At 42.7% G+C, this 14980-nt stretch overlaps 2 protein-coding genes across 3 annotated transcripts in view; both read right to left on the reverse strand.

Annotated features, from left to right (window-relative positions):
* stx8 (syntaxin 8) overlaps positions 1 to 6211 on the reverse strand; it is a 57476-nt gene extending 51265 nt beyond the window's left edge. The window contains exons 1-5 of one of the 2 annotated variants that reach the window (XM_049571619.1): positions 6099 to 6211; positions 5115 to 5214; positions 4924 to 5018; positions 4519 to 4629; positions 186 to 319 (exon numbers count right to left, since the gene is read on the reverse strand). In XM_049571619.1, the coding sequence (XP_049427576.1) occupies positions 186 to 319; positions 4519 to 4629; positions 4924 to 5018; positions 5115 to 5214; positions 6099 to 6115 (457 nt within the window). In that variant the 5' untranslated portion in view covers positions 6116 to 6211. Of the gene's footprint in view, positions 1 to 185; positions 320 to 4518; positions 4630 to 4923; positions 5019 to 5114; positions 5215 to 6072 lie in introns of both variants that reach the window. The other variant, XM_049571620.1, reaches the window with a different exon arrangement.
* A 1285-nt stretch (positions 6212 to 7496) lies between these two features.
* LOC125885795 (cilia- and flagella-associated protein 45-like) lies at positions 7497 to 11469 on the reverse strand. The gene is made up of 12 exons (XM_049571578.1): positions 10803 to 11469; positions 10587 to 10697; positions 10266 to 10381; positions 9885 to 10029; positions 9609 to 9779; positions 9300 to 9478; positions 8998 to 9127; positions 8720 to 8866; positions 8438 to 8551; positions 8074 to 8267; positions 7661 to 7885; positions 7497 to 7563 (listed from the first exon to the last, which is right to left on the reverse strand). The coding sequence occupies exons 1-12, from the start codon at positions 10803 to 10805 to the stop codon at positions 7497 to 7499; spliced, it is 1602 nt and encodes a 533-aa protein (XP_049427535.1). The 5' UTR covers positions 10806 to 11469.
* Positions 11470 to 14980: the final 3511 nt, after the last annotated feature.

The raw sequence follows: 14980 nt of genomic DNA on the forward strand, positions 1-14980 counted from the left end.
GATGGTTAGGACAGTGCCTTGCATAGCAGCTCTGCCTCCATGAGTGCGTGCATGTGTGTGTGTGTGTGTGTGTGTGTGTGTGAGGGTGAATGAGAGGCAAATTATAAAGCTCTTTGGCCATTAAGGTAAAAAAAGTGCTACCCAAGTGCAGTCCATTTACCATTTATTCAATTATGTGTAATTACCTTCGATGATTCGCTGTTGCTGCTGTTTGATCTCTCCAAAGGTCAGACCTCTGGTCTCCTCTGATTCGTTGACCAGCCAGGGGTTGGCCGCAACACCTCCACTCGTTCCTGCCCCTGCGCCCATCAACGTCGACCTGTGAAACATCATGATAACAATGTTTAGTTTCAAAAATGTTTCACCGCCACTACTCAAGTTTTATTGTATTTTTTTAAACATGTGAGTCATCATACAAAATGAAAATTAGTTTTGCAGAGCACAAAATTACAACACAAAAGCAAATCTGGTTTGGTTGAAGTAACAAATCACCCAACTGTGCACAACAACCTAAAGTTGATGGCAAGTGTGCCCTTGTTGTGTGTCAATCACCATGCCAGCACACGAGTCTAAAACACCCATCGTGCATCAGCGACTTTTAGCTATATAAGTAAACACAGTCAATATGCCTGGTTGGGATTGGAGTACAATGCACATCTGTACAACTCCTACAACAAACACATCTGTACGAGGCATGTTCCCTTTTCAATACTGTATTCTTTTGAACATTTTATAATAACAAAAGCCTTTAGATCACAGAAAAAAAGTGTTTACTCATTTATTCTTTTAAGTTTTTTTGAACGATTGAAAAATACCAGGTCAGCTTGCGCAGTGTGTAAACAGTGCATGTTAATCTGTCACAGGACTGCGGGCTGCTGGGGAGGTTTCGCTCTGACGAAGTGACAGTCCAGAGAGCTCTCTGAGCTGCACTGCGCTGTGCTAAACACCGCTGTGTGGTTTAAAAGCTATTCTTCTGTTAATAGCTTAAAGCTGTGCTGCAGACCCCCCCATGGCTGTCTTGTGGTGACGGGTTCAAAATCTCTGTGTGAGGCTGGATTTAACAGAGTTTGCTATGAGCAAGTCGTCTGCTGGTCAAGCCTAGGAAAAGTAGGCTGCGCCACATGTAGGCATGTCAGGAAATAATATTACTACTACACTAAAGCTAACATAATTCAGTTTTTTATTAGCACATTTAAAGGTCCAGTGTGTAGGATTTAGGGGGACATATTGACAGAAATGAAACATATGTAGTATGTTTTCTTTTGTGTATAATCACCTGAAAATAAGAATTTTTACCTTGGAATGAGTCGTTCATAACTACACAGGGAGTGGGTCCTCACCCATGTTTCTACAGTAGCCCAGAATGGACAAACCAAGCATTGGCTCCAGATAGGGCTATTCACTGTAGCTAGCAGCCAATAACAAGCAATGTCGGAAAAACAGTGATTTGTTACTGTTTTATACAGTGTTTTAACCAGTTTAAATCACAGAGTCTGTTTGTTCAGGAGAGGAGGAGACCTCTGCAAAGAATCTGGCTTCCACTAAAAACCTCTTGAACATCTGGATCAGGAATAAGGTGAGCACACATTAAGTTATCAGAGAAAAAATGTGAGCACATATTAGCAGGTGCTGGGCTGGCAGCACCTCTTCGACAGGCCAAAGAGTTTAGGAAAAACCCCGATTTGTAATGTGAAACTGCTTTACTCAGTGTTTTTACCACTTTTAATCACCTCATCCCTTTGTTTTGGAGAGTAAGAAATCTCTGTGATTAATTCAGCTTCTGGTAAAACCTTCTGAACAGTGAATACTGAAGGAATCCCAAGTGGGAGTTTGCAATTGGCACATGGAAAAAGTTTCAGCTGGTTGCAATCTGCAATCCTTGCCACTAGATGTAATTAAATTCTTCATACTGTTCCTTTAAACTCAGTGTTTCAAATTTTAAAGTGAAAGCTGTTGAGGTTATCTCTTTTTTGCACAAGCAATACATAAAACTACTTTTATCTCATCATGCATCTCACACTGTGATGACTAGCTCAAGCTGCTTCTGAAGTGGTCGCTACAGCACTGTCAGACCATTCACAAGGCTAACTAGCTGAGGCTGATACCATCAGAGGAGTAGGTGAGATGAGGCATTCGGTCTAATCTCTCTGACATATTTGATTACTATGAGACTGTGTGCCAGCCCTCCACTTCCTCCACGAAAGTGCCCAGTGTGTGAAGATCCAATTAACCAGTCAGTGGGGAGCGCCAAAATCAGTCGGGCACATCTCTTGGCAGCCACAAAGCGCTAGACTGCCGCCACCGGGGCCTGAGCACCCAGGTCCTGACTGAATGACTTGGACAGGGGAAATTTAACTAATTACAACTATTTCCAGTGCAATCAAATACAAAGGAAAGGTTAGTGAATAATGGAGGAGAGGTGGGTCTGAGGGGTGACAGGGTGAACCGAGCCTTCAAATGTAGGCGCCATGTCCTTCTTGTGCTTAGTCTGAAATGGAGATGCTTAGAATGTGTTGTTTCGGGGATAGATTAAAGTCCCCTCGGTAACCTCTATCCCTTTCCTTCTACCAAGTTCTCACAAAAAAAAGAGCGGCTTAGATTATCCAAGCATGGCCAATCCACCCCCTCCCGCATTCTGTCCTCAGAGACCACACAGTGGGAATGGGTCCTACCCACAAATCCAAATTACCCACCACATATCACTATTAAAAGTTAGGTCTGACTGAGCAAACTAAAAACCATATGACCACATGATTACAGTTTGCCAAGCTAATTTATTAGCAAATGTCATTTGAATTTTTTTTACAGAGCCTTTTATGTAATTGGGTGTGTGGTCTGTGAAAAAGATGAAAGTGTGTGCAAAGCACCGCTAAGTAGATCAATCCCAAAAACCAAAGCTTGTGAAAGATATCAGAGAAAGGCAGTCTCATATCAAGGCGTCAATAAAAGTGGTTTTCTAATCCGGTTCAAACGGATCTGATGAAGTGACGCTTTGTTTCATTCTACACTCATTTCGGTTGCTACCCAAAACTCCCTGTACAAAGTTGTACTGTGCAGGAACTTTCATGCCAAACCTCTACAATGTAAAAACAACATGGAAGTACCATCTAAGAAAAAAAGAGGCAGATCTTCCCATAGGCGACAACAGGTGGTGGCATGTTGGACACCACCCAGGAGAGGGCTACAAAAAAGTATTATTGTTGTTTGTCAGCTAGGTTGTTTATTTGTGTCATCTCATTAGCTCTTGATCTTGTTTGTAAGAGATACATTAAATATAAAAAATAATAATACATTTTGGGGGGGTGGGGGGGCTTGCCTTGGGCACTGAATGTGCTACGTCCGGCACTGAAGTGAAGAAAAAACAATAATTCATAAGACAGACATGAAGAGCTGGATGAAGTTAACAACATGACACCATTTCCTCTTCCTGTCCAAACAAATATCACCTGGGCCGGACTAGGTCAAACATTGCGCAAAGTAATGACTGCCTGAAGCCTGAGGTTTTCAAAGCTGTCACATTGACGTGACATCAGTAGATGAAGAGGATATAAGCTGCGGCATCCAGCTCTTTGATTGGCTTCACAAGTGCTAGAATAAATGCTCAGCGGAGAGTTGTTAACTGTAAACTCACTCCTTCCATCTTCGTTCATCAAAACACACACCCAGGAACATTCGTATGAATGAGTGTGCGTGTCCATTTCAGGAGGTGCCAAATGTGTGATCAGCAGAGCAAATCACTTAATGAAAAGGAAAAAGCCACGAAGTTAGGCGCCCTGTCAGAATGGCAGACAGACGGACTTCCTTCCGAGTGATAGCACAGGGAGAGGTCAGGACACATGGGTCATACCGGATGTATGAAGACTTTCACATAAAGTTAGTGACCAGTGACATATCATCAAAGTGGAGAAGAGAGCCTATGACCTTTCTGGTCAAGGTCATAGAAAAGAGAATGAGGATTCATTATTTTTAATTGGGTGTCCAAGACTGGATACTAAAAAAAAAATCAATTAAAAAAAAAAGATCTCAGAGTGGAAAATCACAAAATGAAAGGCGGCATGTTCTGAGCAGGATGCTCCCTGTAGCAACATGGGGTGATGCTTGGTTTGGGCCCTCCTACACTGACTGACAGTGGCAGACAGAGACTCAGGGTTGAGAAATATTTCGCAATTTTCTTGGACTACTAAAGCATGAAGCTGGCTGTCCAAGAATATTTTTCAAAATGAAGGAAAACACCATTGGAAAGTGAATACTACTTGCTTACTGAGATTTGCAAATACTGTCCTTCTTAACTTTTCCTCTCATTTTAGGATAGAGTGAGCTCCCGCACGCTGTCCCGCTTTTTGTAGTAACTGCAATTTTATCAAGGTAACGTGTCGGTAATCAGACGTCATCTTAAAAACCGCACCTCATCCAACGCAGAGGATGTTGAACATTCAGATGTGCAGAGACTTTTCATAAATATAAATAATTTGGTGGACCTCTCATTAACGATACAATTATTTGTCCAGATTTTAATACCTGGAAGGTTCAGGCTCCGTGATGTCTCCCTTGAAGGTGGCGTTGAGCTGCTTCTCTCTGGTTAGCAGGTCATCAATAAGGTTCTGCCTCCTGTCAGCTTCTGACTGCATTCTGATGAAGCAATGTTAAGGTCATGCAAAAGGTCAACATTACTTTAACATGCGTCAGTGAATGTGGACGCTTCAGGATGCTTCTGACACTTTTCTTTGGGTCAGTTTGGAATTAACCCATGAACACAGAAACCTTTCTAACAGCAAACACTTTTAGGGCAGATGTTTTTAAAACACTCTAATGCCCTCTATAGGAAAACCACTGCTACTGCAAGCAAAGGAAACTCGCCAGCCCAAAATGTAATCTCAATCTCATGACTTCCACTCAGTGGAACATTTTCAGAGGAAAGGATACATGCGGCGAGAGGATGATGCTCGCAACAAACCCTCTTTAAGCTGGGCAATATTCTGTTTGAGCTTCTGCAGTGATGCCCGTAGTGTCATGTTGATCTGAGAAGACAGAAGGCAGTCACAGCAGCTGATTACTAGAGAAACCTGAGGATAAATTTACACGATATGCCACTGTATTTGATTATAACACCTTACCTTTGCAGGGTTCCCCCCTGTTCTTTGCTGCCTGTTCCGTTCATGAATGTTTTCTGCTATTTCCTGTGCCAAGCGACAAGTGGCATCATAATTCTGTAACCTATAGATCAATAAATGGTATAGAAGAGTCATTTAGATTGACATGTCATTACTAACTTATGACAGACAGCAGCCACAGATACTTTTTGTATAAACACAGAGAGACCCCTGTTATCCCCATTACGAGTTTAATGTGGTAATTAAAGAAAACTGTCACTGGTCAATGGATCTGTGCAGAGTGAGGACAACTGACTGATCTGTTTCCTAATGTTGTGCAGCCTCCTATACATATATTTTAAGAATACCTTACGATAAAATACAGTAAACACTGACCAGGTATTCTATCTAGCTCATAGTGTTCAGTGTTTGGACTGCCAGAGGGCCTAATGTAACTCGTTAGAGAGGTTTGATTTTGGAGATTAAGAAAAAATACCACTGAGTGTCTAAGAAAGATAAATAAACGCCACTGACTGACAGCTTCAAATGTTTTAGCTGCGACATTAGTATTTAACACAGCGCTAATGTACTGTATTGTAGGGTATTTGTGTTACTGAAGTACCGGTATTTTAGTTGGGTTAACGTCAGTCAATATGCCCAAGCTTTAGCTACAACCATCATGTGACATATTTAGCTTTGTCTTTTTCCTCTTTCGATTTTGCTAACGTCACTAAACTCCAATCTGAATTGTAAATAAAACCCTAAAATAACATGAATTTCCTTGCCCTGTTCCAGTACCGCATATACACATAAATAGCTGACTTTGTAATGGCTTATTAGAAATGCAGGTTATTGTATTTGGTTTATTTTGACAAGGAAGAGCTAGCTACCACTTTAGCTAGCAGGATATAGAAAGAGTAGCTAACTTCTCAGGGTTAAAAACGCCATTTATTGCAATTAATAATGCAGTTAGGGCAGTTACCTGTTGCATTTGAACACACTACTTACCACGGGTCCTGAGACATTGTGATAACAGTTAGTTATAGAGAGAAAATCCACTTAGTTTGAACCATCCGGCAGTAATCGCCAACAAACTGCTTCTTGTTTGGGTGTGACGTCACTACGGCAAGCTGCGAGGAACAGCCTAGTCCAGGGCCGCTTTTTTCAGTTGGAATAAAAAACAGAAAGGGTACTGTCAGGAGCACAGTGTCACTGTTGTTGTGTTTTCCACGTGTAGACAAACTCGAAGCCTCCTCCTCCTCCTCCTCCTCACCAGCTTTCAATGCTCTTCTACTTACAACAGTGGGCACCAAGGCCACAGCTCCCTCCCATTTTGAGTACCATTTCTTACTGTCCTGTCCTGTTAAGTGACATTTAACTGCATTTAAGGATATCTGTATTGTTTGAACAAGAAATTGGACTGCATTTGTTTTTTCACATTCTATTTGTGTAGAATATTTTTGTGTGTTTATGTTATTGACATTTGTATTGGTTTATGGTTTGTGCAGGAGTGGACTTGCAAAAGTTCAGCAAGTAACCATTGACCACTCTTAGAATTTCATGTTGAGAAGCTGTAGATGTACTGAAAATGTAAACAGCCTACATTGCCCTGTAAGTCTGTAAAATACATTTTATCATTGTATTTTCTAAGGGAAAAAAATGTTACCTAGGGTATAATATTTGAACAGATATTGTCATTTCAATTGCTATAGCTAGCACACTTAGCACATATTATGCACAGGTATGTAGCTTTTTGGAATTTAAATGCATATAGACTTATGTCACTGTGTGGATGAGGGTGTGTTTCTGACCTGATGGTCAAAATAAAGATTTAAACCCCCTCTATCAGCCTGTACTGAGTGTCCAATCCACCCTCCTCCATGTCAGCTCTCCTTCATTGGCTGCATGTTTTTAGGTAACCTCCTGTGGTGTGTACAGTGCTTGTGTGAGACTGTATGTACGGAAATGACACAACGATGAGAAGCAAACCCCAGGGCCCTTACTCCGACTCCTTACTGTGTGTGCATATTTACTCTGAACCCTCCTCATGCTCAGGTCCGTGTATGCCAGGTGTTGTAATATTTCCTTTATTCACCATTACTTTTTTTGCATGTACAGATGTGCACGTGAAGAATTGAAAACTTTTAGAAGGATACCCCACCAATTGTAAGGGCCATTTTATCCTAACTAAAAACTCAAAATTGTACCCAGTCTCCCGCAGAGTCAGCCTGTGTGATAGGAAGTTGTACTGTCTCAAAAAGAAGGCTGTTTTTGCAACATGCTGTCACTCAGTGAGCCATCCTCAAACACCATCATGTGTACATACCAATGATCAAAAGCTTATAAAGCAATTCAAGTGCAACAGAAACCTTTATTGGTACATTCTTATATACAGTAGTGAGTGAATCATAGTGAACAAGCGCAGGCCTTCCTTTCCACTTCACTGCAGTATATTTCAGACAGCCCTGTAGCCCTGCACATTGACAAACACATGTCAGGTTTTTCAGTTAAAGACAGCCATGTCAAAACATAAGCCATATAAAAAGACCTGTTAACCCGCCAGTACTTACCTGAGCTCCTTCAGCTTCTTCTTTTTGACCTCATCCAGGCGCACACGTCTTTGCCGGGCTTCCTCCATTAACCTGTCAGCCTCCTTAAAGACTTCTCTGCGCTGTGCTGCGGCTGAGAGCTCATGTGCCTTCACCTGATTTCGGATGGTCTCTGAGTAGCGGTGTGCTTTCTGACGCTGCTTCTCCTCTGCCTCCTCCTGTTTGATGAGTGCTTCCTGCTGCGCTCTTTGTGGAGAAAAGCAGAAATAGCAGTGAAAAGTAATGCTATTAAAAAGGTATAGATTTATGTGTAAGATAGTACGAATAAATGAAATAAAGGCCTTGATACTAGCTGCATTATTAGTACACTGATTGAACCATCCTACAGATTTGATGATGTGTAAATAAATTAAAATTAAAATCAAGCTTCTTACTTCAGCACCCTCTCAAACTCTGCCTTCTCCCGGTCAGCCTCCATCGCCAGGAGGTGCTCTTTGCAACGAACCTGCTCCAGACGAGCCATCCTCAGCATCTCTGCCTGCTGCGCTTTCTTTTCAGTGAGCTCTTTCTCCTTTCTCCTCCATTCTCTCTCTGTGACTTCTTGGTTCCTCCGAGCACGGAGCTCGTCCTTTCAAATGCAGACACAAAGAATTTGGACATAGTGGAGGCTTTAATTCCCATGAATCTGTATGAAATGTGTCTTTAAAAAGTGATTAGAGTATTTAACTCTGTTATGGAATTGAATTCAGCAGGTACTACATTTATGGCAGTGGCCAGCCAATAGTTTTATTTCCCAACCTGCTCTGCCTTGTAGTTTTTTGCCTCTCTTTGCTGGGCCCTCAGTTTGGTAATCTCCAACTCCTTCTCCTTCTTGATCCGTCTCTGCTCTGCTTCATATTCAGCCTGCTGCTTCTGCACAAATTCAGTGATAGGATGTTGAGAGTGAGTTATTTAACTGAACTTTATGGATATAGACTGTCCTTGTGTTACTGTTCGTCTACGTGTATTTTCTGCTGGTCACTGGAGATTAGCACTTAGTTCATGTGGACTGTCTTCGGAAATAATATGCTTTTATCTTACCATTTTGTTTCGTCTATATTCCACATCTCTCATGTCAGCCAGCCTCTCCTCCTCTCTCCTCTGCTCCTTGGCCCGTATGGTCTCATTATTGATACGAACGATCTCTTCCTGCAGACGCTTCCGCTCCTCCCTCTTCTTCTCCAGGGCCTGGAAGAAGAAAGGGACACCAGTGCAGATGCACCTTACATGTGGTTGCATATTCGTGTCATATGCGTGTCAGTGTTCTCTTTTCTGCTGCATGTGTTTCTGTGTTGTCTCTGTGTGGGCTGTATCTGCACCTTGAGGTCCTCCAGGTTCATTTTCTCCAGGTTCTTCCGTATCTGCTGTTTCTCCTTCTCTTTCATCACGTCTTCCACTTGCCTCTCCTCCAGATGTTGCTGGATTTGGTTCTGAATTTTCTGCAGTTCGCTGAAAGATAACACAAGCGTAACACACAGATGATAAGTACACGAAAGCCCTTTGCCTTTACTGCTGATTGGGAAGAGGATCTTATTAGAGGGACATGGGTGGTTTGGGTAGATCATCCCTACAGTGTAGTGTGAGTCATTTTGTGTGTATATCCCAGTAGAGCTCCCCTCACCCAATCCTCTCCTGTCTGCGCAGCTCATTATTCAGCTCCACAGCCTCCAAGGCCTTGCGGCGCTCCACTTCCATCATGCCATCCAGACGCTTCTCCTCCTCTAACAACTCTGCCTGGATCTGTTTCTTCTCTCGGATCTGGGCATCACGTGTGGCTTGACACTGAGCACCCAGAATCAGCTAAGGGGATCACAAACAGAAGTACTGATGCACTGATAACACTCATACAAAAATCAGTAGCACTGCCAGTAATTGAATCGTTCACTTTCAGGCCTATTTTGAAACTTTCATGTCTGCAGCTGCTCCCTACCGTGTTGAGCTGTTTGATCTCCTGCTCTTGCTCCATCTTTGAGACACTGGCCTTCTCTACCAAGCTCTTGGCACGGTCCTGGGCCTCACGTTCCAGTTCGGTCAGTGCCTGGTTGTCCTTCCGGGACAGGTCTGCCTCATAGATCTGATTCTTCCTCTCCTCTGCAGCTCTCTGGATGAGAGGTATATTGAGAAAAAGAGTAAGACAATATTGTCACATTGTAAATCTGCAAGTTAAAAAGCATTTTTTTCAGTTTCAGTTTTTCATGTTTCCTACAATGTCCACTTCTTTCTTCCTCTGATGAGCCTCCCTTAGGGCCTCCTTCTGTTTCTTGGTGAGAACCTGGGACGTTGAAGTGATCCGCTCGAACTCAGCTGATGGCAGTATGATGGACTCTCTTGAAGGATCCCTAAATGGGATCCTGGCATAATGACAGGTGCTTGTTTGTTATATGTGCTTTTGAGGTTTCAGTACATGATAGCTGGCACGTAAGGATCTTTACAATATTGTGACATTTAAATTTGCTTTTTATTAATCTGAAATTAAATGTAGCTACTTAAATTTACATCTATTAAAGTGTGCATTACTACTGGTTTCATACCACCACGGGCAAACTGACAGACAATCTATGGAGGTTATCAGTGAGTGTTAGCCTACCTGAGGTTACGGATGAGGTTATTGGTGATGATTTGAACAGTCTCTCCTTCTTGGTTCTTCTGGGACTGATTCTTGGCCTTGGAGGCTGAGTTTCCACATTTGTCTAACTGTGATATCTGGACAGAGTTAGATGTCTCACAAACCAAGTCAAAACTTGTGACCTCTGCACCTGCACACACCCAGACTCAGTAACAGGTGTTTCAAACTAACACTGAGCACTGCTGTCACACCATAGCAATAAACTGGTGCTATGAACCTGGGCTCAGCAACAGGTCAATCATCTATGGTTGATTACAATATGTAATGGCCACACTAACTCACCTGTGTTGACCTCCCAAACAGGCTTTCATCAACCTGAGAGGTGGGAGCGCGCATGTGATAGCGGCGGGTGTCAGAGCTGCTCCTTGTATCCGTGGAGCTGGATCCTCGTTTCTAGCAGGATTAGAAATCAAGATCGGAACAGAGAAGTCTTTGAAAAGCAGGATGCTAATTTGGCAAACAGGCAAAGTGACATTACTTATCAGGATAAAAACTTACCATGGTTGTTGGTGTCCACTACAACCGAGGATGAATACTCTAAAGGATTTGATAAACACTTTCCAAGGTGTCGTCAACAAGTTTTAAAGACTGATAATACGGGCCAAACGTTTTGTTATGAATGGCACAAGTTTATTCAAAAACTTGACCACTTGTTTGTTGTCATGGGAACACATGAGAGGAGAGGAACGTGCGTTTGGTCCCCGCTTTCTTATGTTCAACCGTAAATTAAGGCTGGCACAAATCATGCTGTGCGGCCTTTGCAACAGTCTGTCTTCCGCAGCAGCCGCTCGCCATCGTGGTCCCGCCATGAATCCAGTCCGGATAGCTGAGGCAGCGAGGCCCGAGGATGCGCCCGCCGAGTGGAGCTCTTCATCCGCTCCCAGGTGGCGTCCTGCCGCTGCAGCGTCCCGCATTGTTGCCTTTAGCCAAACAGTCTGTAGGGACTGTTCGTTACTAATGGTGCGTTCCAGGCAGGCTTTTGAATTCGTAAGTCAAGACTTCAAGTCACGAGTTACGACTTTGTAGCGTTCCAGGAAAGTTACGGCAAACTGCCAGTTACTTCCTGTTTAACGCTGAACATGGCGAACCGTTTGTTTGTGCTTCCCCATTATTGCTATCGCCACAGGTACCTGCTCCTTGTTCATTTGAGTGAAACGGAGGAGGATAGGGTCACAGATGCTATTATAGGCTATTTTTTTACGTTATCTGTGTGTTTAGAAACGTATTTTGTGTTCTTGCACTAGAAACCAGCTGTTAGAGCGGCTGCCAATAATGCGTTAACATTAGGGTTACTTTATGTCTATTTCTTACCATGTATCACATGCAGCAACACCACATCCATGGGGCTGCCATTGTTGTTTAGAGGAGTAAGGTAATTGGTTTAGAGGACTGTGTGACGTCAGAAACCGTAACTGGAAGTACATCGATCTGGTACGAGTTCACGGGTGGGAAGTTACGGGTTTGACTGCAGTTCCAGTGCACTTTCACGGGTTACAGGTTGTGAAAACACGAGTTACGGGTTGCCTGGAACGCACCATTAATATGCTTCTGTCAGAGGAAAAACAAACAGAGAGAGGGTAAAAAAAAAAAAAAAAAGTCATACCCCAGCCATCTTCCTCCTCTGATAAGTAAAGAGCAGTCCCTTAGCGCCACAGCAAGGTAACTCTTGCATTGGCTGCCACAAGATGCTAGCTACAGCTCAATAAACAAAGGGAAATGGGAATATGAAAAAAGGACATTTTTAGTTATGTGTTTAAAAGTAGTTTGCTATTTGCACATTGTTTTTCTTTTAATATGCTATTGTACTGTCAGGTTGTCAGACTCACAGAGCATTTTGTCAGACTTCAAAGAAATGAAGATGAAATTAGGATATTATTATCAGGCCAACACAATGTCAACTGTATTCAGGTTGTTGATTGGTTAGGGACATTCTCCACTGCAACAGCGCTGTGCTGCTCAGATGGTGCAGGACCTGGGGGCCAATGACTGTATTGGCCAATAACAGATAAGCATGAAAAAATGCACCACCAAAGATGCTCTGTCTCTGTCTTCACCACTTACAGACTGCCCTGTCCCCTCTTACCTGCCCTATCAGAATGGTACTTGACCCATCAGCCTAACATTTTTGTGCACATTTATGAAGGTATCCAAAAGGACCTCTATGGTTCTGGTGATTCACAATTCTTGAAAAAAAAAAAACTATTTTATTGACTGTTTTCTACTATTATTGACTGCTGACTGGTAGGGGCCACAAGCGATCAAAATCACATTGCAAAAGGCACTAAAATCTGTCCCAGGCCACATTTTGGCCTTTGTCATGGCTCAAAAACTTACGTGCATAAAACTTTGGTCTCACTTACAACAGGAGCATCTGCAGATTCATTTCTTAGGCTACACAATATATGATATGAGATGAATAAATCCTTACTTTTGTTACATTTGTCGCCAAGTTGAGATTCAGCTTTTCTTTTTTTTTTTTAAGATATTTTTTGGGCATTTTAGCCTTTAATGGATAGGACAGCTTAAGTGTGAAGGGGGGAGAGAGAGAGGGAAGGACATGCAGCAAAGGGCCACAGGCTGGAGTCGAACCCGGGCCGCTGTGGCAACAGCCTTGTACATGGGGCGCCTGCTCTACGCCACTACACCGACGCCCCAGATTCAGCTTTTCTTATAGAGAATGTGAAGGTAGCCCACATCACACGGGTAAGATGGGGGCATCATCTCTCTCACCAAAGTGTTTGCACTCAGTCCAAAAATGAGATCATTTACAATATCTGCGTAAATGAGTGGAAGTAGTGCACCAAGGTCTATGTTGTTTATCCTGACTACGTTGTCCAAACACCATTGCTTGACCAGCCCCCAGTCACAGGTAACAGAGTGTTGTCCTCACAAGGTGGCGCCCATGTCCAAAAAAAAAAAAAAAAAAAAAAAAAAAAATACAGGGTGACTTCGACCTCACATTCTCTATCTGTATATTGTCCCCCCTTTAATCCACTACTGTCATGCAGACATGTTGGAAACACAGCCTGCTCTGCACTCCCTATTCCCCACCCACATGCTCCCAGACACACCTGGTGGAGATCTGCATGTTTCTCTTTTTCTACTTTAGATCTGGACTGTATTAATCTTTGTCTGTCAGGAATGGTCAGCTGCTGAGATGACCCAGAGGTCAGTTTTTACAAACCCAATGTCTCAGCCCTTGCCCCTCAGCTGCAGTGTAACTGAATACTGACACCATCACTGTCGTTGTGTTTTCCACATGGACAAGCTCAAAGCCTTCAAGTCCCTGAAGAAACAGGAGGAGCAGGCTACTGAGTTTACAGTAAAAAAAAAAAAAAAAAAAAACACTCACAAATGATAATTGTGTTGCTGTCCAGGAAACCAAGAGAATATTTTGACAATGTGACCAGAACCATGCTCTTTTAACTACAGGTGTTTCTGTTGCAGGCACACTCTAGCTCATGCTCACAGCAGGACCCAATGTAGCCTACCCAGCAGTCCTTTGGCTATGGCTACACAGCGCTGCACTGGGTTACAGCCAGCCCCCACAGCCCAGCTTCACTTAAAGCATCTCACCACAACCAAGCACCTTGCCTCTGTATGTCTTTTTCTCTCTGTGCTCTTCTACTGAAAATTAGATTTTCATACAAACTTATTTTATTAGTGCTATTTCCTTAAATATACATGACTTTTACTCAAGTTGGTGGTTGTTTACTCAATGATATCCACCAAGTGTGGGTAAGAAAGTTAGCACACATTGTCTTAACACATTTGATGCTGTTATGGGAGCAATGGACAGACTGTCATTGAAGACTAACTTTACCTTCCAAAAGAATACTGTCAACCTCAACATTCTGAGTGTGAAAACAGCGTCAACTGTTGGGCTATTATAGAAATACGCAGGAAAGAAGCAAGCACTCTCAAAATAAATCCCCTGGAAAGGTGCACAGCCAAAAACAGCGAAAAAGGGAAAAATGCCAGCACTCACAAGTGTCTTTTTGGTAAATTTAATAAACCAACTTGGGTGGCAGTACCAGAAACACAGACATTTTGACAGAAAGTCTTCTTCAGTGTGTTACTCAGGTTACGGAAGTGGCGTTTAAGTACGCTCGAAGCAATCAGAGCAGGTGTGTGGAAAGACACTTTACACTTCCGCCACTTCCGTTCTGGCAGAAGTGTAAAGTGTCTTTCCACACACCTGCTCTGATTCTTCTGGTACTGCCACCCAAGTTGGTTTATTAAATTTACCAAAAGGAGTAGTGAGTGCTGGCATTTTTCCCTTTTTCTATTATAGAAATAGTAAACAGTAAACCTGTGCATCCTCTCTCCAGAGACTCAGACTTAATAATCATCTTGAAAAGTAGCCTATGTTCAGCGTGGAGTGTTTCCCTCAAAGAGAGAGATGCATTTTTGTTGACAGTAAATAAGGAGACCTAAAGTAATGCCGTGTAAACAGTACATTCTTCAGATGCTTGGTCATTCTTGTTAAAAGCCTGATGCAGAGTGACAGGACACATAGAAAGTAAGAGTATGTCTCACAGCCATTGTCACAGTGTGAGTCTCGATAGACTGAACAGTATTCAGTCAAAATATGTGTGTGTGCGTGTGTTATTATTTCTTACAGTGTATCCAAAGTACAAGTATGAATCCCAGCCTTCATGGAAATCGACACCAGC

Source organism: Epinephelus fuscoguttatus, linkage group LG3 (assembly GCF_011397635.1).
Source record: "Epinephelus fuscoguttatus linkage group LG3, E.fuscoguttatus.final_Chr_v1".
NCBI lineage: Eukaryota > Metazoa > Chordata > Actinopteri > Perciformes > Serranidae > Epinephelus > Epinephelus fuscoguttatus.

What these genes read in the sequence shown, in the direction of transcription:
- LOC125885795 (XM_049571578.1), bottom strand. An exon ending in CGCAGACAGGAGAGGATTGG is followed by an intron (nt 9,128 to 9,299) that starts GTGAGGGGAGCT and finishes GTTATCTTTCAG; the next exon opens with CGAACTGCAGAAAATTCAGA. An exon ending in AATATAGACGAAACAAAATG is followed by an intron (nt 8,552 to 8,719) that starts GTAAGATAAAAG and finishes GAATTTGTGCAG; the next exon opens with AAGCAGCAGGCTGAATATGA.